At 38.9% G+C, this 27173-nt stretch overlaps 1 protein-coding gene across 3 annotated transcripts in view; it reads left to right on the top strand.

Moving 5' to 3' along the window:
* CAMK4 (calcium/calmodulin dependent protein kinase IV) overlaps positions 1–27173 on the top strand; it is a 219659-nt gene that overhangs the window by 127368 nt on the left and 65118 nt on the right. For all 3 annotated transcript variants that reach the window (XM_060009032.1, XM_060009031.1, XM_060009030.1), the window contains 2 exons: positions 11280–11342; positions 13329–13411. In XM_060009032.1, the coding sequence (XP_059865015.1) occupies positions 11280–11342; positions 13329–13411 (146 nt within the window). The remainder of the gene's footprint in view (positions 1–11279; positions 11343–13328; positions 13412–27173) is intronic.

Here is a 27173-nt window from a genome sequence, read left to right as displayed (position 1 = left end):
GGATGATTGCAAAGACTAAGAATCAAAGCAGGGAGACTAGTTAGGAAGTATTAAAATACTTCTGCAGCCTTTAAAGTAAGTCAGACCAAAATGGTGACATGGTATAATTAATTTCACGTGAAGAAGGGAGTGATCAAATATATCGAATGCTGCTGACAGAGTAAGATAAGATCAGAAAAGTAGTTAGTCTCCTCCAAGGAGACCACTGATTTCTTCTATAAAAGCAGTTTTGGAGGAGTTCTTGGGGTGATGCCAGATTGAATTTCACTGACAAATATATGGGGAAAGGGAGGAGGAAGTGGAGAAAACGCAGAGGCAGCTCTGGAGAGGTTTTCTGCTAAGGGGAGCAGAGCTACGCTTTGGAAGCAGGAAGAGGGGTGAGGGACTGAAGGGTGAGATCTTTTTAAAGATAAGAGATATTAAATGAAGGTTACCCCCATATATTCTTAATGCCAGGGAGAGATCCAGAGATGAAAGAAATAAGAGAGAGAGGTGTATAAAATGTAATGTCCTTTCTACTTTATATATCATGTTCTCTTCCCTTTTTTCTCTCCCTCTGTTAAGCCAAACCTGTTTCTAGAGAACGTCTGGCATCAGCCAGATCTTTTGTATAAACTTTGTTCAGCTTGTTATCTATCCCAGGAATATTTTAAGCCTCCTTCATTCACTGTCAAGTAAAAGACTGTTCCCCGTGAAAGAATTTCTAGCATCTGTGAGCAGGAAGTCTTATACTTTAGACTCTAAGAATGAAGGAGGAGAGGTTACCTCCTTTGGAAGAGCTGCTGTCTTCTGAACCTACCTGATTTACAGAGGTTTCAGGTTCTGAAAGACAAGTGTTTTTCTTTCTGGGTTGAGCTTCTGAGAGCATTTTTGTCTTCTTTAATTCGATCCCAATCCTTGGGATCCTCCTCCATTGGAAAGCTCTACTTCTCCCCTTTTTGCCTCCCAGATGTTTTAGAGTCTGCAGAGAGTAGGAAGTGGCTATTACGGAACTACCAAAGAATACTGTTTCACAATTTTCAAAGCCAAGCTTATCTGAGTGAAATGCTTATTAGTCTTCTCATACTGGTCAGAACCATATTGGCATTATACTAGTCTTGTTAAATGTAAAACAGAATACTGGTTTCTCTACAGTTTACTTTTTCTGTCGGTCCCACCCCACCATGTCTATTGCTCATCACTGCCTCCACCTCTGAACCGTCACCTCCTCTGTGTAGCTGCCCCTACCGTTCTCCTCTCCATTGAGTCCAAAGTCACACGGAAATACCTGGGAAAAGAACATTCAAGACAAAGAACTATCAAGTACAAAGTGGAAAGGCTCAGAAGTGGAAATGATCTTGGCTTCTGGAAAGATCAATTCGATGATCAGTGAGCTGTAGTAAAAGGGGATGAATGGTAGGTGAGTTCAGTACAATGGACAGGGACACGATATTATTAGCATCTTTCTAAACCTATTTATTCACCGTCTCAGTAAATGGCAATATTATTCTACCCATTTCTCAGGTGGAAAAACAAGCAGTCAACCTTTGCATTTCTCTTTCTCTTATACCCCATAACCAGTCCATCTTCAAATACTGTTGGTTCTTAAAAAAATGTTCATCTACTTCTTACTCACCTCCTTCATCTCTAGCACCTGGGTCTAAGTCACCATCAACTCTCACCTGGATAACTGCCATAACTTCTTATTGAGTCTCTCTGATTTAACTCTTCCAATTATCCTCCCATCCTCATCCCTACAAGAGTCAGAGTATCCGTTTTTTGTTTTTGGGGTTTCTTTTTTCGGTTTCACTGCTTGGCCTGTGGGATCTTAGTTCCCCAACCAGGGATTGAATCCGGGCCCTCAGCAGTGAGAGCGCAGAGTCCTAACCATTGGACTGCCAGGGAATTCCCAAGCGTGAGAGTATCCCTTTAAAAATTAACTGAGGTCATGTCATTCCTCTCTCAAAATCTTCCAAATGTGTCTGACCTCTCTGATACAAAAATATCAAGTCCTTACCATGTTCAACCTGGCTTCTGGTCATTAGGAGACTCTGTCATCATCTACTGTTTTCCTCCTCTGTCACTTTCCTCTGGCTAAACTGGCCTCTTTGTTGGAGGCATAAGGGAGGAGAAATGGTTTGGACATAGCAATGAGTAGCAAAAAGGACACCCTGTCCTCCTTCCAGGCCCTATGGTACCTTTCCTACTGGCATGAAAACAAGTCACCACTTGGGAAGACCCTAAAGAAAGTAAGGTAGTCATGAGATGCCCAGGTTTCTGTTAGGTCAAGAAGATAAAGGAATAATCAGACTTGGCTAAAATTGTGTAGTTGTTGGAGATATTAGCCTCAGATAGGAAAAACTCAGTATTTTTCTCAGTGTCCCACATTTGATTTTTGCATTTTCAAATAGCAGTTCCTAGCTTTCAAATCCTTGTAGGCTAAAACTATCATTCTTGAATTTAACAAAGCTCCAGTTGTCAAGTCTTTTCACCACGCATGTTAGTGCCAGCATGTACTTGTTGATATGTCAGAAACCAGGATGCTAAATTAAGCAGAAGCTATGCAGGAAAGAATTGTGAAAATTTAAAGGTATTTGTCTGCTTATTTACCCATTAATAATTTACATTTTGCCTCTTTCCACAAAGGATTTGAGGAGCACAGTTCTGTACTTCACATCATGTTCGCTGGTCATTGTTAAAACCAAAAATGAGCCTAAGAAGCCAGAGAAATATTGAAGTTTCAGAGTCCGGACAGATCTAGACCACATCTGAGATAGCCAAGAGGATCAAGACCACCAGAAATCTGGTGCTGTAGTCCCTCTCCTTTTCTCCAATTCATTCACCACCTCTGTCTCTATCCATCATTCTCACATGCAGAAACTGGTTTTCCTTTTTCTTCCCCCTTAATTCCTCATTACTTTCTTCTCACATATTTTTCAATTCTTCCTGCTTTTCTTCCCTCAACCTTTCCAGTCCCAGCACAGGAGTATATTTGCTGTGTATCTCAATGAAGGGCCCACATTTCATCAACTTTATTCCAATGGTGAGCTTTTTTCTCTGATGTTACTCTAAAATTATACCTCTTATCCATTTCTCTTTCTCCCCTCATGGAGGCAGACAGCAAAGTTGGGATTTCTTTCAATATTAAGGAATCTTGATTTCCGTGGAGGTTTAAAACTGTACAAATCTGTATAATCACTCTTATTAAATTATTTAGTTTTTTTCTTAAATGATTTTATGAGGATGAAAGGGTGTATTTCTTTGAATATTTAGGGCATTTCAAATAGGGGAGCTAAAATAAGGCTTTACAGAAAAAGCCCACGTGTCCAAGCCATTTTATGATTATCCATTTCATATTGGCAACTAGAACAATGGCACAAAGAATGTAAGTGGGAGACAAAGCTCTTTCTGATGGGCAGTAAAATACAGCAAATTAGAAAAGCAGAACTGTGGTCCCACTGCTGTCGATCTGGTTTTCCTGTGACAGATAAAAACTCAAGAGTGAACCGTGATTGGACAAAACTCTTACGGGCCTTCTTAGATTCCTTCCACCTGCCTGTCTTCCAGACCAGGGAGGGCTGGATTGCCTGCTGGCCAATTCATGCAACTAAGCCAACCCAGACACACACCTTAAGTTTCTGGCTCTTCCGCCACTTCTAGATTTGAATGAGATATGATATCTGATGAGGAGGGATATGGCATTACAAGTGACTGCCAAAAAGACTACATATGCAACCCAGAGGTATGAAAAAGTTAACACCACAGGGCCAAAATTCACCAGTGGGAAACAGGAGGAGGTTCCTGGGCAGGTAAATTCCCTCTCTTTCTGCCTTTCCATGAACTTCTTCAAGGCATGGTGACCTTGTATAGCTCCTCTAGGGAAGTACTGTGTGCCAGTTGGATACAACTACCCATGTGACCTGCTGTGTCTTTACAGCTCAATGTAGCCAGTGGGCTTACTGCACTGTGTCACCTCTTACCTTGCTGCATTTCCCTTTTTCCTCATTCTCACTGCATTGGGTTTGCACATTCCAAATAAAATACCTGAATGTTAATCCTCGCCTTACATTAGTTTTCTGGGAAACCTAAGTTAGAATGTTAGTAATGTGTATTTTTATAATTGAAAATTGTTAGTAATTAAAAACTACCATTCTTTAAGTTATTTCGTACATAGTGAAGGTATATTTTATGGATTTCAATATTGTTGTAATGTTGACTTGTTAAAGCCATCTGTTCGTGCTTCTGAAGATGCTAATTATAGTAGCTCTTGAAGCTAATTTCAAGTGGCAATAATGACTGTTCAGGTAGCTGCCCATTGACTCTTGTGGCTTGCTTAACAGTTATTTTCTAGGAAAACAACACTTATTCTGAATGGCAGTGCCAGTGCTCAGACCCTATCCTGACCTACCCAGGTAATTGGAAGGGGAAGTCAGAAGTAGGAAGGAAACAATAGCTCCTGGAACTAGAGAAATATTGAGAAGATATCAGATGAAATGGCTGTCAAGACGCACACCGGTGTGACCTCCAAGACCTGACACCTTTGGAGGAACCACCCCCAAAGTCCGGCTGCCTAGGAACCTCTAGACTTTGTTTCAAAAAGATGACAAATTATACTCAGCTAATCTCTCTGGGAAGGATTTTCAGACCTCAGCCTTGTCTTGTCCTTGGCTTCTCAGTCATTTATCTGCCTGCTTTTTTGTCCACTTCTCCCTCTCAACTTTACCCCCTGCTGGTTTCCTTGGTTGTCATTACTTTGGCTTCTAGTCCAGATTTTGTCACTCAGTTTACTCTCTGTGGATTGATGGTTTTTAATACCCCGTTTTTCTCTAACTTCCTTCTTCTTCGATTCTTCTCAGGCTCCACTTAAGTCATGACCTGCATTCAACCTGGGCTCCAGCATTCAGAGCAGGAAGGAGACTGCATTCACATTTTTCTTTCATTTAAATTATTACTACAGTTTTGTTCTTTTTTTTTTTAAAGAAGATGTTGAGCGTAGGAGTTTATTAATTAATTTATTTATTTTTGGCTGTGTTGGGTCTTCGTTTCTGTGTGAGGGCTTTCTCTAGTTGTGGGGAGCGGGGGCCACTCTTCATCGCGGTGCACGGGCCTCTCACTGTCGCGGCCTCTCTTGTTGTGGAGCACAGGCTCCAGACACGCAGACTCAGTAGTTGTGGCTCACGGGCCTAGTTGCTCCGCAGCATGTGGTATCCTCCCAGACCAGGGCTCGAACCCGTGTCCCCTGCATTAGCAGGCAGATTCTCAACCACTGCGCCACCAGGGAAGCCCCCACAGTTTTGTTCTTTTCTTTCTATTTTCTGTTTTCAAATGTATAATGTTAAGTTTTCTGGAGTACTGGTTCCCAGACTTTTGGGCTTCAGGAGCCCTTTTTACTCTCCAACTTACTGAGAATCCCAAATAGTTATACACATTTAATATATTAGAGATGAAAGAATCTCGATATAATAGAGCAGGGGTTCCCAACCTCACGGCCGCAGACCAGTACCTGTCTGCGGCCTGTTAGGAATGGGGCCGCACAGCAGGAGGTGAGCGGCGGGTGAGCGAGACAAGTTTCACGTGCCGCTCCCCATCGCTCGCATTACCACCTGAACCATCTGCCACTTCCCCACTCCCACATCCGTGGAAAAATTTTCTTCCACGAATCCAGTCACTGGTGCCAAAAAGGTTGGGGACTGCTGTAATAGAGATTAAAGAATTTTTAAGTATTTATTAATTAATTAAAACTATAACAGTAATAAACCCAGTATGTTTTAACATAAATAACATTTTTAATGAAAAGTAACTATTTTCCAAAATAAAAAAATACTTAGAAGAGTGGCATTGTTTTGTAAATCTCTTTATTATCTGGCTTAATAGAAGAAAGTTGGATTCTCATCTGCTTCTGCATTCAATATGTTGTTTTGTTTCAAGTATAGGAAAAACTCTAGCCTTACCCAGATGTGCAGTTGGGAAAGGGAGAACCTCATACATACCCTGAGTGAGTCTTAGGGACCCGGAACGTCCTCTGATCACACTTTGAGAACCACTGATCTGGAGTATAGTGGGAAAATAATTACCCTTTTCAAAATTACCTTTAAAGAAAAATTAATTCTGAATTAAAAATAAATAACTACATTAGAAGATTGCTAGGCCAAATAATCTAGTATGTTATGAATATTTCCAGAGTTTAGATAACTTTCAAAGAAATAATTTTTGAAGGCATCCCATATTTAATGTGTGACATAACATGATAAAAAATAAATTTGCTTAAAATTCATATTTGTATTAAAAAGTTTTTGTTTACTATGTCATATGAAAAAATTAAAGGATCTCTCTGACACTTATTTTATATGGATCAAAAACATACAAAAACAAGGTGGGGACTTCCTTGGTGGCTCAGTGGTTAAGAATCCACTTGCCAATGCAGGGGACACGGGTTCGATCCCTGGTCCGGGAAGATGCCACATGCCGCGGAGCAACTAAGCCCGTGCACCACAACTACTGAGCCTGGGCTCTAGAGCCCACGAACCACAACTACTGAAGACCAGGCGCTTAGAGCCCATGCTCCACAACAAGAGAATCCACCGCAATGAGAAGCCCGCGCTCTGCAATGAAGAGTAGCCCCTGCTCGCCGCAACTAGAGAAAGCCCGCACACAGCAACGAAGACCCTACACAGCCAAAAATAAATAAATATTTGAAAAAAAAAACAAGGGGGAAAACCGTATATTACATAAACGCTAAATGTGTAGTGAAAAAAATATGTTTGAATATTAACAAATCTTAATTTAGAGACACCCATGTCCTTAAAATTTTTTTAAGCATCATGCAGTAATTTAAAATATATTTATTTTGTATTAGTAACTCCTTATTGTCCTGTGGAAGAGAAGATTGTGATAAAAAATAATCAGTATTCACTAATTTGTATGGAAACACAAAAGACCCCGAATAGCCAAAGCAATCTTGAGAAAGAAAAACGGAGCTGGAGGAATCAGGCTCCCTGACTGCAGACTATACTACAAAGCTACAGTAATCAAGACAGTATGGTACTGGCACAAAAAAATATAGATCAATGGAACAGGATAGAAAGCTCAGAGATAAACCCATGCACATATGGTCACCTTATTTTTGACAAAGGAGGCAAGAATATACAATGGAGAGAAGACAGCCTCTTCAATAAGTGGTGCTGGGAAAACTGGGCAGCTACCTGTAACACTCCCTAACACCATACACAAAAATAAACTCAAAATGGATTAAAGACCTAAATGTAAGGCCAGACACTATCAAACTCTTAGAGGAAAACATAGGCAGAACACTCTATGACATAAATCACAGCAGGATCCTTTTTGACCCACCTCCTAGAGAAATGAAAATAAAAACAAAAATAAACAAATGCGACCTAATGAAACTAAAAAGCTTTTGCAAAGGAAACCATAAACAAGACGAAAAGACAACGCTCAGAATGGGAGAAAATATTAGCAAATGAAGCAACTGACAAAGGATTAATCTCCAAAATTTATAAGCAGCTCATGCAGCTCAATATCAAAAAAACAAATGACCCAATCCAAAAATGGGCAGAAGACCTAAATAGACTTTTCTCCAAAGAAGATATACAGATTGCCAACAAACACATGAAAGAATGCTCAACATCATTAATCATTAGAGAAATGCAAATCAAAACTACATTGTGATATCATCTCACACCAGTCAGAATGGCCATCATCAAAAAATCTACAAACAATAAATGCTGGAGAGGGTGTGGAGAAAACGGAACACTCTTGCACTGTTGGTGGGAATGTAAATTGGTGTAGCCACTATGGAGAACAGTATGGAGGTTCCTTAAAATACTAAAAATAGAACTACCATATGACCCAGCAATCCCACTACTGGACATATACCCTGAGAAAACCATAAGTCAAAAAGAGTCATGTACCAAAATGTTCATTGCAGCTCTGTTTATACTAGCCAGGATGTGGAAGCAACCTAAGTGTCCATCGACAGATGAATGGATAAAGAAGATGTGGCACATATATACAATGGAATATTACTCAGCCATAAAAAGAAACGAAATTGAGTTATTTGTAGTGAGGTGGATGGACGTAGAGTCTGTCATACAGAGTCAAGTAAGTCAGAAAGAGAAAAACAAATACTGTATGCCAACACATATATATGGAATCTAAAAAAAAAAGGTCATGAAGAACCTAGGGGCAAGACGGGAATAAAGACACAGACCTACTAGAGAATGGACTTGAGGACACAGGGAGGGGGAAGGGTAAGCTGGGACAAAGTGAGAGAGTGGCATGGACATATATACACTACCAAATATAAAATAGATAGCTAGTGGGAAGGAGCCGCATAGCACAGGGAGATCAGCTCGGTGCTTTGTGACCACCTACAGGGGTGGGATAGGGAGGGTGGGAGAGAGGGAGATGCAAAAGGGAAGAGATATGGGGATATATGTATATGTATAGCTGATTCACTTTGTTATAAAGTAGAAACTAACACACCATTGTAAAGCAATTATACTCCAATAAAAAAAATCTGTATTCACTGAATGATTCCTCTTATATGAGGCATCTAAAATAGTCAGACTCATACAAGTAGAGAGTAGGATTGTGCTTCCTAAGTGATAGGTGGAGGGGGAGATGGAGAGTTGTTGTTCAATGGGTATCACGTTACAGTTATACAAAATGAGTAAGTTCCAGAGATCTACTGTACAACATAATGCCCAGAGTTAATAATAAGGTATTGTTCACTTAAAAATTTGTTGAGGGTAGATTTCACATTAAGTGTGCTTACCCCCCGCCACACACACACATCACATACACACACACACAGCAAAGGGACACAGGAAACTTTTGGAGGTGATGGATATGTTTATTACCTTGATTGTGGTGATGGTAACATGAATCTATACACGTGTCCAAACTCACCACATTGTATACATTAATTACGTGTGGTTTTTTGTATACCAATTATACCTCAGCAAAGCTAGAAAAAAATTTAAAATTTTTAAAATAATTTAAAAATTATCATCTAGATCCAAATTTTCCTCAACAGCATCTACAGAAGTGAAATGGAGTGTGAACCAAGAACTCTTTGGAAGAGATCTGTCAGTGTCATCTGCCTGTTTTAGCAATGCCCCTCTTTCTCAGAGCTCTCCCTTTTGATACAAGTAGAAAGACTCTTGCTCAATAGCAAATTTTCATGAAGTATGTGATTTTTTAACTAGATAAAATAACTTTTATAGCGTTTTCCTCTAATACTACATTACCCAGAGACCATGCTGTCAATATCCCATGTGTTGAGCTGTCTGATATCACTGAGTGGCCATCAGCAGCCCACATATCACACTAGCATCACCTGTGCACACTTTAACAAGTCTTTCTTCATTTTATATTAACAGTAGTGTGACTTTTTTGTTTTTTTAATAAATTTATTTATTTATGGCTGCGTTGGGTCTTCATTGCTGTGCACGGGCTTTCTTTAGTCATGACAAGCAGAGGCTACTCTTCGTTGCAGTGCGCGGGCTTCTCATTGCAGTGGCTTCTCTTGTTGCGGAGCACAGGCTCTCGGCATGCAGGCTTCAGTAGTTGTGGCATGCGGGATCAGTAGTTGTGGCACCTGGGCTTAGTTGCTCCTCAACTTGTGGGATCTTACTGGACCAGGGATCAAACCTGCATCCCCTGCATTGGCAGGTGGATTCTTAACTACTGCGCCACCTGAGAAGTCCAATAGCATGACTTTTAATCGCTAATAATTTCAAAGTCTTTTAGAGTTAGCCCACTGTTTGAATGATAGCTGTATTTTGACTCACAGAAAAATGATCTTCCACTGAACAATGGAATTTTTAAAACAAAACTTGTTTACAACTTACATTCTTCTATCTTCTTATGGCATCTTCTAGAGGAGTCTTATGCCCAAAATTAGATTTTAATCTTCCTCTGAAAAAGATGATATTTTGTTTTTTCATATGCCCAGCATTGTTTAACATGAGGCTGAGCACATTAAAAACTACATTAGGGCTTTCCTGGTGGCGCAGTGGTTGAGAGTCCGCCTGCCGATGCAGGGGACATGGGTTCATGCCCCGGTCCGGGAAGATCCCACATGCTGCGGAGCGGCTGGGCCCGTGAGCCATGGCCACTGAGCCTGCGCGTCTGGAGCCTGTGCTCCGCAACGGGAGAGGCCACAGCAGTGAGAGACCAGTGTACCGCAAAAAAAAAACAAAACTACATTAGACCCTTACTATGTACTATACATTCATTACGTATACATTCAAGAGAGATCCTTGACTCCCCAGTTCCATGGAACACATTTTATCTTTTTTAAATAGATCAGATTTTTAGGCTTTCCTCTGCCTCAGACATTTAGAGAATATGATGAATGTTGTAGATCCTCTTCCCTCCCAGAAAACACATAGATCTGAGGAACTGCTTTATCCAAATCTCTACTCCAGGCTTTCATATTGAGTCATCATTTCCTTAGACCCCTTTATTTTCCTTCAGCTTACATCACTGATAGCATCACGCAACTCTGGATAACTTAAGTAGAAAAGGAGATTCAGTAGCTCACATAATAAGACAGCTCAAAGGGCAAACTAGCTTATGCAAAACTGAATCCAGTGGATCACATGGTCAGCGGTACTCATTCTTCATCTCTAGCAATGTTTTTTTCTGTGTTGGCTCCATTTTCAGTGAAGTGATCTCCATATGGTATCAAAAATGGTCCCTGGTAGTGGCAGACTCTATATTCTTGCTCTCACAGTTTCAGAGGAAAAGAGAATACCTCTTTCTTGATTATATGAGCAATATTTGGGGGGAGGACCCAGATTGTAATGACTTGGATCTGGTGGATATCCCAGACTCAAGTCACTTTGGCCAGAGAAGAGAGTAATCTGAATGGTTAGGCTGGGTTATGTGCTCACTTCTGTGGGAAAAAGGCAGGCGAAGTGATTGACAACTCCAATGGGTTTGGGTCAAGGATTCAAAAAAGAAAGGAAGAGGAGGAGGAATAGGTTGAGATGTAGTTGTGCCTTAGTGGTGATAGCGATAATTTTTTATAGCAAAGGGGCCACACAAGAGGTCTGACAAGTTGTGACCCATATTTGTAACTAGTTCTCTTTATGTCTGAAACAGAGAGGAAAGACATGCAGCTGGACAAAAAAGGGAGGAAGCAACACTTAGAAATTAACCTCTGCCATTGACCTGATTCATCCAGGTGGTTATTGCTGTTTCTGACTCTCTGCTACAATGAAGCTATTTCTAAGGCGGGAGTATCTTTCAGTTTCTCTCATTTTGCCTTTTAGGTGGACAAAAAAATCGTAAGAACTGAGATAGGAGTTCTTCTTCGCCTCTCACATCCAAACATTGTAAGTGGTTTTTAGCCTGTTATTTCAAATAATCTCCAATGTTACAGGATGAGATTTTTGTTCTTTACTGTCCATTCTGATGATGAGAAAGGGATTCTTCCACCTCCAGTAAGTAGCCACCTTGGCCTAGCTCTTGTCCTTATCTGATCCCGTTTTTCAATTCTTTTTAACTGAATAAATCTTAAGAATAATACCCCTTGAAAGAGTTGCAAAATGGGCAGATCAGCAATATATACCATTGATGTTTTCATGCATGAGGATAACTAAAATTGCAGAGTTTTTTTCCCTCTAATAAGACACTGGCTTTTTTCCTTTTGTGGGCCTATCTTATTAATATGCCATTGCTGAAAATGCCTGTGAAGAAAATGCATTGCTTTCCATAGTCATTTCACTCTCCTATGAGAAAGTATTTGCTTCAGAGACAATGTGAAGATTCAAATAAATAATGTACTTGAATGGGGAAAATAAAACGTCCTCCCAAGCTCTGCTCTAGGCTATGTCCAGACAAAGGCACTGAGGGAAAGAAGGGCTGGGGAAAAGCTTTCTTGAGCCAGTGAAGTGAAAAGAACAAAATCATTTTCCAGACCATAACTTGTTTCTATAAATTGAGTCACTTACTTAAAATATTTTACTCATTTCTCTGAGAAAGTTGTGGTGTTCCCAAGGATGACCTGCAATGCTTAGGCTCAAGGCAAAGTGCTTAAAACTTGTATATTAGTTAGCAATGCACTCAGCTGTAAATAACAGAAAACTTGAATATGGTGGTCTAAACAAATATTTTTCTTATGTTATAAGAAATCAGAAGGCAGGCAGTTGTTAACACTCGTTCACTTCCTCGGTGATGCCATCCAGGACCCAGACACCTTCCATCCATTGGTTCGCCCATCTTCAGTGCACTGGCTTTCACCTTCATGCTTTTCCCTCATGGTCCTAAAATGGCTGCTCCACAGTGTTCACAAGTCTTCAGGTCTATGTTCAAGACAGCAAGTAGTGGAAAGGCTTAACGAGCAGAGGCTGATGAGAAGCGTAAAGGCTTTTTCCAGAATTTCCGGCTGCAGTAGAATTCTCTTCAGTTTGTGGCCACAAGATGTGGTCACAAAATCACCCTAAACTGCATGGAGACTGAAAAATTAGGGAGTAGGGTTATCATAAGTGGCCTAGACCAAACATAATCCATAATTTAAGGCTAGGTACCTTGCTTCCCTAAACAAATCAGGGTTCAGTAAAGTAGGGGGAGAAGGGCTTTGGGTAAGCAATTAACAAAATTTACCATATATAATCACCACTTTTACATTATCCGTGTTATTTCTTTCAAAGAGAAGTCAATATGGAATTTTCCTCAAATATAGATCAGTCCTGGTCACTAGATTCTCAGAAGGAAAATATCCAAAATTGGATAGATTATCTGAATGTGATGAAAACCCTGTTATGGTCAATCAAATCACTATCACTGTTACTTTTCTGAGTATCCTTTCATCTACCAGCACCTTTTTAGCTGTTAAAGGGATTCCCTTTCCCTACAGACAGACTTTAATCTGGTCCTGTTCTGTCTCAGACCCCTAATTGAAGTCCCTTTCTAGGAGAAAGAGGCATTTGCATCTCTACCAACCATGATGCTTTCAAATGGTTTAGGAAGTTTTGTTTGCTTCTGGTTTGTTTTGTTTGTTTTTTGGGTTTTTTTTAATTCTGTTGAAATGCAGAAATTGGGATGATTTGGCAAAATTTAAGAAGCATTTCTAGGGCAGGTATCTTTCAACTATCAAGATGAAAAATATCAAAACTCAAAAGGACCTTTGAAGAAATTAGGTAACTGATAAAAACAACCAGAGAGTGACAAATGACTGCCTGGTACTAGAATAAGGAAGCTTTTTTAACCATGATCCAACATATTGCTATTACAGAGAGTGCTGTTGTAGCCATAATTTTAACTATTTCCTAGAAACTTAAAAATAAAGAATTTGTGATTTTTTTTATATCTTTTCCCAGATAAAACTTAAAGAGATATTTGAAACCCCTACAGAAATCAGTCTGGTCCTAGAACTCGTCACAGGGGGAGAGCTGTTTGACAGGTGAGTAGGTCCTGGCAATGTAACCACAGTAAGGTTTTGCTTCCAGTCACCAAAAATAACCAAAAGGAAATTTCTCCTGAAATTTTTCATAATGACATATTACACCAGTTGATAACTTCTACTAAAATAAATCATAAAAAGAGTGTAGGGGCTTCCCTGGTGGCGCAGTGGTTGAGAGTCTGCCTGCCGATGCAGGGGACACGGGTTCATGCCCCGGTCCGGGAAGATCCCACATGCCGCGGAGCGGCTGGGCCCGTGAGCCATGGCCGCTGAGCCTGCGCATCCGGAGCCTGTGCTCCACAACGGAAGAGGCCACAACAGTGAGAGGCCCGCGTACCGCAAAAAAAAAAAAAGGAGTGTAGAATGGAAAGAGTGTGATATTTGATAAGATATGGGTAGACTAAAATTTGGGATGCTTAGTGAACAAAAATAGAAACATTGTACTATTTACTTCTGCAAACATTTACTTCTAGATAAAAAGCAGAATTTCTAAAGTCATACTAAATCTAAACTAAATAGTAAGATTTATGAGAATATTTTGTGAGAAAATGTTCAATGAGAATTATAGAAAGTTAAACATGTATTATAATAGTATTCTTTATTATGATCCAAAAGCCATAAAAATCAATTCTCTCCAAATGATTGTTTCTAGGCCTACTTTCTTTGTTAGGCTGTGTAAAGAGTTCCAAGTTGCAGAGAAAAACATGTTCTGTTATATCCAATTATAGCCAATTTTAGTTGTCTGTTCATATGTTCATCACTCAAGGCAGAGGTTTGAGGATGGCAGGGAGTATTTCTGGAAATCTGGTAGAGCATAATATAGGCACACTATTTGTACAAGAGACACACACTTTAAGCTTCCATAGCTTTCCAACCCTCATCTTCTCTGAATTCCCTCTTTGCCCTGATGGGCAGCTCTTTGCTGTGCTGAACAGGGTAATTAAGCAAGAATGGAATTGGAAGAAGACAAAGAGACTGAGTAGGTATATATCAGAAATGGTAAGAAACTGCAGTTTCTGTGATGTAAAGGTCTTGTTGGTTGAAGAAAGGGTTAAGAGAGAAGTGGACTGAAGACAGAAGCCAGCAGAGAGGTTGATGAACTGCTAATGTAGCATGAGTGCCTGGAGCACAGTAAATTCTCAATAAATATTTGCTGCATGAATGAGTGAGTAAGCAACTGCTACAATGAATGGACTCTGAGGAGAAAGATACCTAAGGGTTTAGAATGTGTTAGGAGAAGAGCGTGCCCCCCCTTCCTCCCCACCCCTACTCCACCCAGTTAAATTTACTGCCTCTTTAAGAGCTTCCAAAAGTCTTCGTATTGGTTTTCAAAGTTCCTTTCTGCTTTTAATGTTACCCAGTGCAGATTTGGATCTTCAGATAGGAAGGAGCAAAATGGCCTTGATTGGAGCTACATATGTATCTTCAACATTTTGTTCAGATGTATATTAAAGTTTCCTTAGAGCAAGTTATGTGAATTTATCAGATTTTAAAAATTGTAGCATTTAAACTATATTCATTCTTTACAAATAAATGAATCACCTGAGGGAAGTAAGCATAGGTAGCCTAGACATATATTGATACTTCTTCTTATGGTATTTGGCTCATAGTCAGTTGGACTCGTGGTTTTAAATCCTGACTTAAGGAACAAATAACTAACATAGAGCGGTTTGCTTAACTTCTCTGAACCTCAGAACAAATTTGAAGCTGTACTATGATCCTAAGGAGGCTGAGACACTCTGATCCACTATAAGGATAGCCTTATCCTAAAACTGTCATGTTCCCATATGCTTAGTTAAGACTCTTCTGGACTAGTTTATTTGAATGTTGCCTAAATTTGCCAATAATTGGTCCTTTTTCAACACCTTTTTAGCTGACTTCTTTCATGGACATATTCCTTCTTTAGGTACATTAACAGAGTCAATTTATAGTTAGATCCTGCTGGCTCTGGAGCCGTGAGATCTTCCTAAGGAAGACTTACATATTTCTCTGCTAATTATGGTCTAACAGAGAAAAATCTCCTGTTCTTTGTAAATAATTGCAGGACAGGAATTTCACAATGAAGTTGTCATCTACCAATGGCACTTACTATTTACCTTCTAACCTCTGTTTGTTTAAATCATTTTGGAATCAGGAGTCTCTTTCCTTCCCTTCTCCCCAGCCTTTCTGGTTCTCTCATCTTGCAGTCTAGTTGATTTTGATGGAATAGAGTTAATTCAGCTATAGATAAGAGTGAAAAACTAAATGCTGTTGATAAATTTCAGGTACAATGATAAATGGATGAAATATTCGGATTTAACAGAGGACATCTGAAGAATGGCAGGCAGCCAGTAGAGCACTCAACTACTCTATAAACTCTTAGTGGTCGTACATAATAGACTTTTTTCCCCCTGAATGTTGTTGTCCACATATCTGTTGCCATTAAGTTACTTAATTCTACAGTTATCTTTAAATTTGAATCAAACTGAAAATATATCCTGCATTATTATCCATTTATTTCTTTCTTGAGAGTTAAAAATCAAAATATGGTCTCTGTTTCCTGTACTTAGGTCAAAAACCAAACATATTTAATTGTAATGATAGAAATTCATTTCTGGTCTAATGATGACTCTAATAGTATCTAATGAATGAACTAATGGAGCAACAGATGAAGCGATAATTATGTTAGTCCACTATAGTCAAAATGGTTGTATTTTATTAACAAAAGATCTGTCCTATGGTGCTCCTAAAAACCGAAACATGGTAAATCCAAGTGGAATCTGCTGTTTCATGTAAAGTATGAATAGTAAATTGCATAGGACAATGGATTACAATTTTAGGGATTAAAATCAGTGATATTTTGTGTCCAAGATAATCCCCAAAAAAAATTTCCACAAAATTACGATATCATGGAAAAACCTCCAGAACATTTTCTGTTCCATCTCAATCTAGTCACAATTCTTATAAATTTATTGAACTTTTTAAGTGGACAAGTTCTGAGGTTGTTTAAGAGTAAATTTTCAAGTAGTTTTTTTCCAGAAAATGATTGTATTTTAAGACAACTAAGTTAGCAGTGTCCTTCTGGTCTTCTAATTAAATTTTTTTAAAGGTTTTTTTTTTTCTGATTTTTGTCTAACTTCAGTATCAGAATAACTTGTGAATTTTTAATTGTCTTTTTTTTTCTGTTTTCTCCTTGTGTTTTTGCTTGCTAGATTATGTTTGTTCAAATGCTAAACATTATGTATAAAAGGTTTTAGAATTTGAGGCTTTAAATGTTGTTGCCTTCCAAAAGAGCAGATTTTATTTTGCTCTAACAGGCAGTTAAGGTAAGGAACAGATCACTTTAACCTAATCAGGCAGTGGACTGATTCAAAGCTGGGCTACCTGAGGGTGGATCTATTTCTTGTCAACTGTTACTCATAGGGTTTTGCTCTTTAAGGGTCCCAATTTAAGCCAGGGGATTTTGCGAGGGCCCCCCCTTCCTTGACAGACAGAACCTAAATGCCAGCTTCTGTTCCCTCTACCCTGTGAGATGGCCCCATCCGCTACTGATTTAGAATCAGTAAATGCTTTTAAAGGGAAAGCATAGGCATCAGATATCAGGGTTGTTTTTCTGGGTTTTTCTTCTCTTCTAGATCTTGGCTCCTTAAGCCTTAACTTTCTTGGTAACTCTGAGATGTCTTCAAATATACTTTAAAATATATTTTATTTAGCTTGTTTTCATTGTTCTTGGCTGTACGCTTGTCTACCCCACCATTACTGAGAGCAAAAATTCAGTACATGTGGTTTTAAAAGTTCTTTCACAGACACTAGTGTGTCTTCCTCTTTTATGTCAACCCTTTGGGGCAAGCAAATGAAGAGCATTGTCCCCACTATACAGATGTGGAAACTGAGAATGAGTGAAGGTAAATGATCTTCCCCAAATAGGCAGCTGGTGTGTCTTTTCGTCCAACTCTTCCTCCTCATATGGCCTCACTGTCTTTCTTATTAAATCCAGTTAGCACCTTTTAAATCATTTCCAAGGGAATAAACTATTGTTTCTTGTTTATGGAGAATCCCTGATGTATTGGTTGGTCCTATGCAAAACTGTGTATGATTTAACTCACTCAATCACCCTTCATGTTTTTCTAAGGCATTATTATCCCCATTTTTTTCAAGAACACCAACTGTAGAAATTGATAATTCATAAAGTCAGGCCTGAAACTCACATCTGTCTGACTACAAACTTTCTTTTTTCATTTCCCAGAAGTGAAAATATTCTCTTTCCAAACAACAAGCCATCAACATGCAGGAGAAGTAGTGCTTATGTTTGGGGATTATGAATTTACTCCATTAATTACCTGACAGAGTCCTATTGTATCAGTCCTAATAGTCATTTCTACTTCAGCATTCCTGGGTCTCTTACTCTTGGTGGAAGTAAATGGAATTTTCAGGACATTGTCATTAGGAAAAGATTCTAGAAATGGAATTTAGGTCTTTTCTCCAGTCTCCATGGAGTTGTGTCAGGGTTGGTATTCTTGTTAACCAAAATCAGAACACATCTGAATTTGTGAAGACTATTGTGTCAAAAATTAGTCATTAATGTAATTGCCTAAAGTGAAGACCTATAAAATCTTATTGTCTAAAAGGATAATTGGTCACTATAATGAGGGCCATTTGTGAGCGCCTTTTGGGGTCCTGGCAGTGGCAGGACATTTTGCTAACCATGATCTCATTTAATCCTCACAGCAACACATATACAAGGTAGGCCTTGATATATACATTTTGTAGACCAGATAACTGAGGATCAGAGTGTTCCGTTAACTACCATTAGGTCACTCAGTTTACATTGGATCTAATAATTACAACAACAATAATTAAATGAAACTGGACTCAAGTACATTAGATTCCAAAGCATATGATTTTTCTCCCATGCCGTGCTGCTGCTATGTAAGCAAATGCCAGTACTCTTAATACTTAAAAATAAAACTTCAAATTAGTAATGTAACATTTTGTTCTGCTTAAGTGTTGGCCTAACTTAAACATTAATATATATATATACTTGTTTTTCAACATGGATATTTTAAATACGTCTTCCCTTATGCAATTTTATCTGGCTACATATGAAGAAAACATATACTTTGATTTGGACTAGATTTAAAGTCTACTTTTCCCAGAAGCTTGGCTCTGAAGGGAAAAATAAAAGTGAGGTAGTAGAAAGAGACACAGGATAAATGGAGGCTTATTTATTATTTTAAGCTGGCACACTGGTAACACATTAATTTGCTGATGGGAAGGAGGCTACAGGATGGGGAAGCAGGAGAGATCTGTGTGAGAAGGACTTTTATTTGGAACATTCCAGAGAAGACAATGAAGGAATAAGATCTAGAGCCACATAAAAGGATTTGTTTTAAAAAAAGTTTCCCTCTTCCTCAGAAGCATAGTCAAGCTGCAGCAGAATCAAAGGACCTACAATAGTCGCAACAATTTTGAAAAAGAGGACTTAATATCAGGGCTGGGATATAATTCTAGCCTACTTACAAACTAACAAGTTAGCCTTGTACACCTTCATGGATGTTGGGAAAAGATATGAGACTCCTGGTCAGAGTCCCATGGGGGCATCACAGCAGGCTCAAATGGATGCCTGCAGACAGAGTAGGGTGTGTTCCAGGAGAGGAAATAACTTATATTGTCCATAAACAGGCAAATGAACAAACAAAATGTACAATGGAATATCATTCACCAATGAAAAGGAACGTTCCTTTGATATATATACTGTAACATGGATGAACCTCAAATACATTATGCTAAGTTAAAAAAAAAAAAAAACAGACAGGAAAGACTACATATTTTATGACTCCATTTATCTGGAATTTCCAGAAGGGGCAAACCTATAGAGACAGAAAGCAAAGCAGTGGTTGCCTAGGGCTGGGAATGGGATTGTGTTGGGGGAGAGGAGAGTGTAAGAGGTTTAAGTAGCTCAGACTTGATAAGCTTTATTCTTTCAGTATTGTTGAAGAGAAATTGATCTCCTAACAATGGCTGGGAGAGAATGGAATAGGACACTTGAGGAAAGAAGTGGTAAAGCTTGGAAATGTGAGAACAGACAAGAATAAGGACTTTCCAGAAGCACTAAGGATCTGCCGAGGCCAGAGGCTATGTGTTTTTGGAGAATCTGGTCTGTGTTAGTTTATATTGTTGGTTAAATCTCTCCATATCTTTAGTACAGTTTTTGACAGCATCTTTTTCCCTTGGTTTTTATCTTACTTTCTGGTTTTCTTTATCTTGATCCCTTTCTTGAGTTCCTCTTCCTCTTTTCATCCCTTAAATGTCTGCCTTTCCTAAAGTTCTTCATACATTCTCCGTAGGTAAATTGAATGCTCTCTTGTGGCTTCAGTCACATTGGTGACTGTTGTCTCAGCAGAGATGGAAACAGTATTTTCAACAATCTGCTAGACATTTTCACCTGCAAGTCCCATAGGCACCTCTAAATCAATATATCCTGAAATGAACTCAGCATCTTTCCCTCAACTCTCAATCTTGCTTTTCCTCCCTACTTCTGTGAACTGACCTAACAGCTAAGCTAATCACTGATTTCTCCCTCTTCCTCTCACTTCTCCCTGCCCCCCTCCCCATAATTCTTTCTGTGAGCAGCTCTCAAATCCATTCCCTCTCCCCTTCCCCATTGCTTCTGTCCTTTTGAGCCTTCACATTCTCTTTCCCATTGCAATAGACTCCTAACTGGCATTAGTTTCACTCTCTTCCATCCATCTATGTTTAAAGCACTCATTTGATCACAGATCAGCCCAGAAGGCTACTCACTACTTTTAGTTCAAGGAAATTCTTTTAAACATGGCAAACAAAACCCCTTACAGTCTGGCCTCATTCTACCATTTCAGATTCACTACCCACTTTATTCTCTTCTCACTACCGTGTTAACCAGAGGACGTTATCTTCACCCTCAAGTAGCTCACGGTCTAGAAGAGGGAAAGTAAACTGTGATATGGACCCAAATATTACTTTTAATACTACCATCACCTCCAAAAAAGTGTACTAGGCTTATAGAGACAACCACACTATCACAAGATAAAAAAATAAAGGATGACAAGGGACTAAAAAAATAAAGATAAGAATCAGTAGTACACAAAAAACCTATCACAAGATACTTTGCATTTGCTAGAGACTGGTCACAAATTTGGCTGTAAGAATTCATGTGGGGAAGATAAATGCTATAATTGGGGCATAAACACAGTACATTGGTTACAAATTAAGGGGGTCTTCTAAGCCAGAAATGACTTCAGGGAGCTAATAGAGCCTTTCGAGCTGAATCTTAAATGGGAAATAGAAAATTAGCAGGTGAAGGGTAGAGGGAAGGGCAAAGTGATGGCCAAGGCAGAGCACACTGACGGGGGGGGTTAGATATGAGTATCTTCATGTGCATCTTAGAAGCTGTTCTAGACAGAAAGCAAGCAATTTTTAGATATTTGTCAGATGAATGATTGAATAAACTCTATGCTCTTGGGCCATTTATATGTCTTTGGGTCAGGCTTTTCATTTATAGTATGAGAGAATTGGACTGGGAATCCCTTAGGCCCATTGCCAGGTCTACAATTTGATTTGGCCTCCTCTTTCTCCTATGCTGTCAACTCTTCGGCCAGTACCCACAATGATCCACAATTCCCTCACTCTCTCCCTAGCTTCTCAAATTTAACAGGTGCTAGTAGTACCCTTTGAAACTGTTTTTTTTTAAGCATATGAATTTAATACTCTTTGGGAGAGTTCTTAGAAAAAGCATCAATACAGACAAAGGTGACATGAATGTAATAAGAAAAAGTGAACGAAGCTTACGTAGGAGGGGTAGATTTACACAGGGTACAGCGGAATTCATTTAAATACAGTTTTGTATGTAGCAGCATAATGATGTACTGGCAGCCCTTAAAACTTGGCTCCTGAAACTCATATTATTAGGGGCTTTTACCCTGTGTCATTCAATCCTTCAGTACACATTTTCACCAGACCAATGCCTTTCTCATATAAACTTACAGTCATCTAATAACATGTCCATTTAAGAAAAAGCTGCCATTGGTCGGGAGAGCAGTAGGGCTCTTAATCTTTGTGCCAGGAAGTCTGAGGGCCTCAGGATATGATTGGATTAGAGCTCTTCAGCTGCATTGTCTGTGCTAACTGCTGGGCTGGAGATGAGCGCAATTCAATTTGCAGCAATTAAGGTGACAGAAGCAAATGTACAAAAGTCATATTTTAAAGCAGATCCTTGGAGAGAAATAGGCATTGCCTGTGTTTTCTCATCCTACGAGTTTAAAATGATGAGAAGAAAAACAGTCCCAACTGTGGGAAAGAGCATGTGGGCCAACATAGCAAACAGTGGAAGTAAAACGCATGGTCTTGGAGTGATAACGCCTATCGAGGCCAAAGAATCACAGCCTGGGAGTCGAAGGAAACACACCCCATTGTGATTCCTTCCCAGATCTCCAGATGTAGCTAGGCCTGTTAGTGACTGAGAGACCTGTAGGAACTGGGACACCAGGGCAGCCTTTTGGGTCAGTGTTGTGATTAAAATCCTAGGAGAGATTTTATTTTTAGCACAGCTTACAATGGAGCAACAGGAAATTGTGCAGCATAGCTAAAAACTACATGGCCCTGGACCTTTGAAAATGATCTTAAAACGCAGATAGCATCTTAACTGCCTTCTTATTATGTAAGAAACATGAAAAGGAAATTACTAAATCTGAAAAGAAATATAGCGATAAGTATGTTTAAATACAAAAGACAAAAATATCAACCAAAATTATTCTCCTATTTTTACAGCTCTAAAACCCCTATAATGATTGAACGTATTGTTTCTTCTAAAAATTGAAGTCACTAGTATATTTTGCATAAAGCTATAAACTCTTAACTGTGTATATGTGGTTCAACTTACTTGGCATTTTTTTTTAATTTCAACTAAATTTTTTGTAGAAATTGTTATTTGTTGCCTCATGAAACAAATACTCTATTTTGCTGAATTGAATCACTTTGATTTTGTTCAAAATAAGTTTCTAAAAAGATCCATGTTATTAAAATAATATCTAGGAACTATGTAACTGTGAGTTTATTCCTAAGGACAACAATCACGTTCCTACCTGTTGCATGTTGCTTTGGGAAGCATGTATACATACAGCAGTTCTCCCTCTGGATCCATGGCCAGTGTGCTTGCAACAAGTGAGCATCACTTCCCAGTCCAGTACTTTTGTTCTACATGATAAGGAACATAGGCAAAGGAGTTGTCCAGATGTCCACAGTCTGAAATTTTTCTGGCATCCATTCACCTAGCAATTAGTATTGATTCCACAAATATTTATTGACCGCCTACTGTGAGCGAGACTTGGAGCGAGGCTCCATGGGTGATCAAAGCAACAGTCTAGTGAGAAGGCCAAGAATTTTTCCCACAATACCCAGCAGAAGACATCGACCAAACACATCTGCTGTAGTCTTGCTACCTAAATGAAGAGAAAAAGATTGCACGATTTCACTTTCCTTTGCTTGGTCACTAATATCTTCACCTACAATCTTAGCTCTAAGTTACAAACCTGCATTTGCAACTTGAGAAGTTCCCTGCTATTGCTCTTCCCAGTCAGTCATGGATGGCCTGGCTCAACTTATAAAATATTTTAAATTGAATGTCTGAGTTTCAGAGACCTATCCCTGTGACACTCTGATGAACAAATCAGCTGGGAACAAAATTCCTTTTAGCAGAAGGAGCCTGGAAGAGAAACAGTTGAGTTCTGATGGTAGGACCAAACTATGGTGTGCAGAGTTCACGTGAGACGAGGTGGGGGAGGCACCTGCATTTGTGCTCCTGCCCCACACGTCTGCTCTAGAGATGTTTCTGACAAAAAAATTAATAAATTTCTTGGCTGTACAAACCTTAGTATAACATATATTACATCTATGATGATGTATTTATTAGTAATTTCTCTACTATCTGTGGTCTCATCTGGGGCAGAACCCAAATCTTATTCTTTATTAAATCCAGCAAGTACCTGGCTCACATTAGACAGTTAAAAATATTGATTAAATATCATTACCCCATCCTCACAATCTAATACTCACTGTAGTCTTGGTCCTTTCTCTTAGAACAGTTTCCCTTCTCTCCAATCCCATACTCCTCCCCTACACCTATCCTACCCCCAGTTCCCACTCTCCCTACAGCTAGAAAACTTCTGTACATCCTTCAGGTCTGAACTACCTCTGGAATCCTTTTCTCACCCTGCATAGCCTCCAGAATAAATTGCCTGCCCTTTCTAGGAGCTCCCAGGCCATTCTCTAATATCTCTATCACAGCGTTTAGCACACTGTGTTGATTGTTGTCTGTCTACTCATACCAAGAGAAACCCCATGAGTGCAGAGGCCATGTCTGGTTTACTACTGAGTGCCCAGCACATGGTGGTCATTCCATAATATTTATTGAATAAATAAATGAATGGATATATTTGTTAGAATGCATCCTCTCCATTAATTAGATGAAGTATATTACTAATTTAACGTATATATTATAGAAAATTAATGAAATTTTCACCATTCTTCTTATACCTACTATTCTTACCTCTATGCTACCTGAAAACAGCTCCCAAGAAAGTTCACTCCTCCATCCAGCCAGTCACTAGACATTCACACAAGGACATGTCCTGAACACAGGCATTTAACCCTAAATTATATCAAAATGAAAATGCATAAATATCATATTTAGGTCAAAGCTTGAGAATTCATAATAAAGCAAATGATAGGAAATTCTAGTGGCTGAAGCACTTCCTGTCTAAGGGGTGGGGATGCTCATAAGAACTCATGTGTATTTAACAGACAAGGAGGGATTCCCATCAGGAAGGCCGCACATGGTTGTGCAAGTTGGTTCTGTAACAACCCCAAAGAGTACTTCTTGCATAAACTGAGCCATGAGTAGCACTCCCTGGAGGGGTATCACAAAGCTGTTGTGGTAAAGCTCTAGTCCTGAAGAGTGACCATGGGAAAATCCACACTGTTTATGGCAGGCAGGAGGTAACTGATTCTCTCCCCTTCTGGGGAGAATGGGAGATGAAAAAAAAAGTTAATTATCAGCCATTCTTTTCCATCATCTTTGTAACAACTCCCTTCCTTTAACAACTGGAGAAAACCAAGCAGGTGCAGCACACAGAGGACGCACTAATTACATTTGTGTTGGCTGATGGATGTACCACAGAATCCACATTTAGAGAGCAACGCAGAGGATAATGCAATGGTAGCCGAAGTTCTCAACTTACACTGACACAATAGTCCTTCTTTTACCCTTCTCTCATACTCTATTTAACAATGTTCAGAAAGTATAGTTCAAGAAACCATTTCAATTAAAATTTTAGTAAGTAGATTATGTAACTTAATCATGAGTTGGAAAAATTCGTATTCTAAGGAAATATCATATGAAAACTTATTTTTAAGAACCAATTAATATTAACTCCCTGAATATTTTAATCTATTCTCACATTTTATTTGACCCTGGTGCATAACAGGTATCCAATAAATAAAAAGGTGAGGAGGGATATTCCATCTTTCATCCTTTAAAAATATGATGAGTTTGTGTTTCTTGGCAATGTTCAAAATAATTGAATGGAGAAAGTCAGAATTTTTGCATCAATATAGCTTTTCTTGTTATACATCTCTTTTATTTTGTCCTATCTGTTCTGTTCATGCCCTATTTTGTAAACATTTTCAAAATTCAGCTTCTAACACCAGCTACTTTGAGAACTTAAAACTTCTTGCTGCAACATTAAAGAAAGAAGGTACTTTCTGAAAAATAACTATACTATTTGAGGTACTAACCATCTAAGAAAAATTTCAATCCAAAATTACAAAAAGTCAACAATTTTTTAGAATTGTTTTTTGATGTTTTGTCTCATGTTTTGAATTGACCTTTTTCAAATGTCTTTACCACAACTTTTTGTCAGCTGAAAACATCTTGTGCAAGTTGGTGATCTACAGTCTATCAAAAATGTTTTCTCTTGAAATTCTGGGAAGACAGAAACCACAACAAAGTAGTCTTTCAGTCTTCCCAAATATCCCCATAAGAATAGACAGAGAAACTAGGACTAAAAAACCAAAACCTCACTGACAGTATCTATAGCAAAACCAGATGACAAGGTATCTCCATGAAGCTAAAATATGAGTGAATGAGGACAAACTAATGACAATTTGCAAGAGCCACATGGTATTAGCATTAGAAGAAGCAAAGGAAGCAAGAGAGCATGTGATGGAACTAAGAATAGGAGAACACTCAAATCTCTAAAATCTCCAAATCTTTGGGAGCAGGATGGGCCAGTATAAGAAGAAAGCTGAGGGCTTTTCTTTTTTTTTTTTTTTTTTTTTTGCGGTATGCCGGCCTCTCGCTGTTGTGGCCTCTCCCGTTGCGGAGCACAGGCTCCGGACGCTCAGGCTCAGCGTCCATGGCTCACGGTCCCAGCCGCTCCGCGGCATGTGGGATCTTCCCGGACCGGGGCAGGAACACGTATCCCCTGCATCGGCAGGGGGACTCTCAACCACTGCGCCACCAGGGAAGCCCAGCTGAGGGCTTTTTGGTATGCAAATTTTCGAGAAGTGCGAGGGCTACACCCACAGTAAGGTTTGAAGAGACTAATGCAGTCAAGGCCCTGTGAACTCATGAAATTAATATCTAAAGCCTCTTTGGGGGGAAAAAAACCTGTGTTTAGGAGAAACTTCTGGAAAGAGACTTTAGTAATCAGAGTAGAGATGGTAGAGGAAAGGGAATGATGTTCCAGATAGAGAAGAGATCTCAGAAAGTATGTTTCCAATTTTTGAATGCTTCATGAAAGTAACCGGAAAGTCGAGAGCCATGAAACTAGAATAGATATCCTGACCTACCACTCTGTCAAAAGGTTAAGAAAACAAATTTAACTGAGATGTGGCTCAGTTAATTACAATACAAAATGATTATAAGAGGACAGAAAATAAGGAGTAGAATAGGGTCCCCTTAGGCAGTGAAAGCATGTCGGGAGGATATGCCCACAAAATAGATGAAATTATAACTTAATATTGCAAAATAAACTAAAATTAAGAAAATCATAGTAAAAAGAACAACGTAAATCAAAAGTAGAAAAACTTTAATTAAAGTATGCTTGTTTTACAGTATTAGTTTCAGGTGTACAACGTAGTGATTAAATATTTTTATAGATTATACTCCACTTAAAGTTATTACAAAATAATGGCTATATGTACCTGTGCTGTTCAATATATCCTTGTTGCTTATCTGTTTTATACATAGTAGTTTGTGTCTTAATCCCTCACCCTTATCGTGCCCCTCCCTTCTCCCCTCTCCCCACTGGTAACCACTTGTTTGTTCTCTTTGTGAATCTGTTTCTGTTTTGTTATATATATTAGTTTGTTTTATTTTTTAGATTTCACATATAAGTGATAGCATAGAGTATTTGTCTTTCTCTGTCTGACTTATTTCACAAAGCATAATTCTCTCTAGGTCCATTCACATTGTTGCAAATGGCAGAATTTCATTCATTTTTTTAAAATTGTTACAAATAGTTATTAAAAAGTGCAATTCAAAGTTTAGGCAAGAACATCATTGCAAACCACACACACACACAAAGGGAAAACAAAAGCCCAACACAAACAAAAAAACAAGATACAAACAAAACAAGAAAAAAAAGTTAGCATGCTAAGGAATGGACCCCAAGAGATGAGGAGACAGAAGTCAAAGCTAGAATTCTACCCAGATGTTACTGTGCTTCCCAAGTGCAAAAGAAGGTGG

This window comes from Delphinus delphis, chromosome 3 (genome assembly GCF_949987515.2).
Source record: "Delphinus delphis chromosome 3, mDelDel1.2, whole genome shotgun sequence".
In the NCBI taxonomy this organism is placed as follows: domain Eukaryota; kingdom Metazoa; phylum Chordata; class Mammalia; order Artiodactyla; family Delphinidae; genus Delphinus; species Delphinus delphis.
Note: the sequence above shows the minus strand (reverse complement) of the source record. Positions and strands in the feature narration are given on the sequence as shown.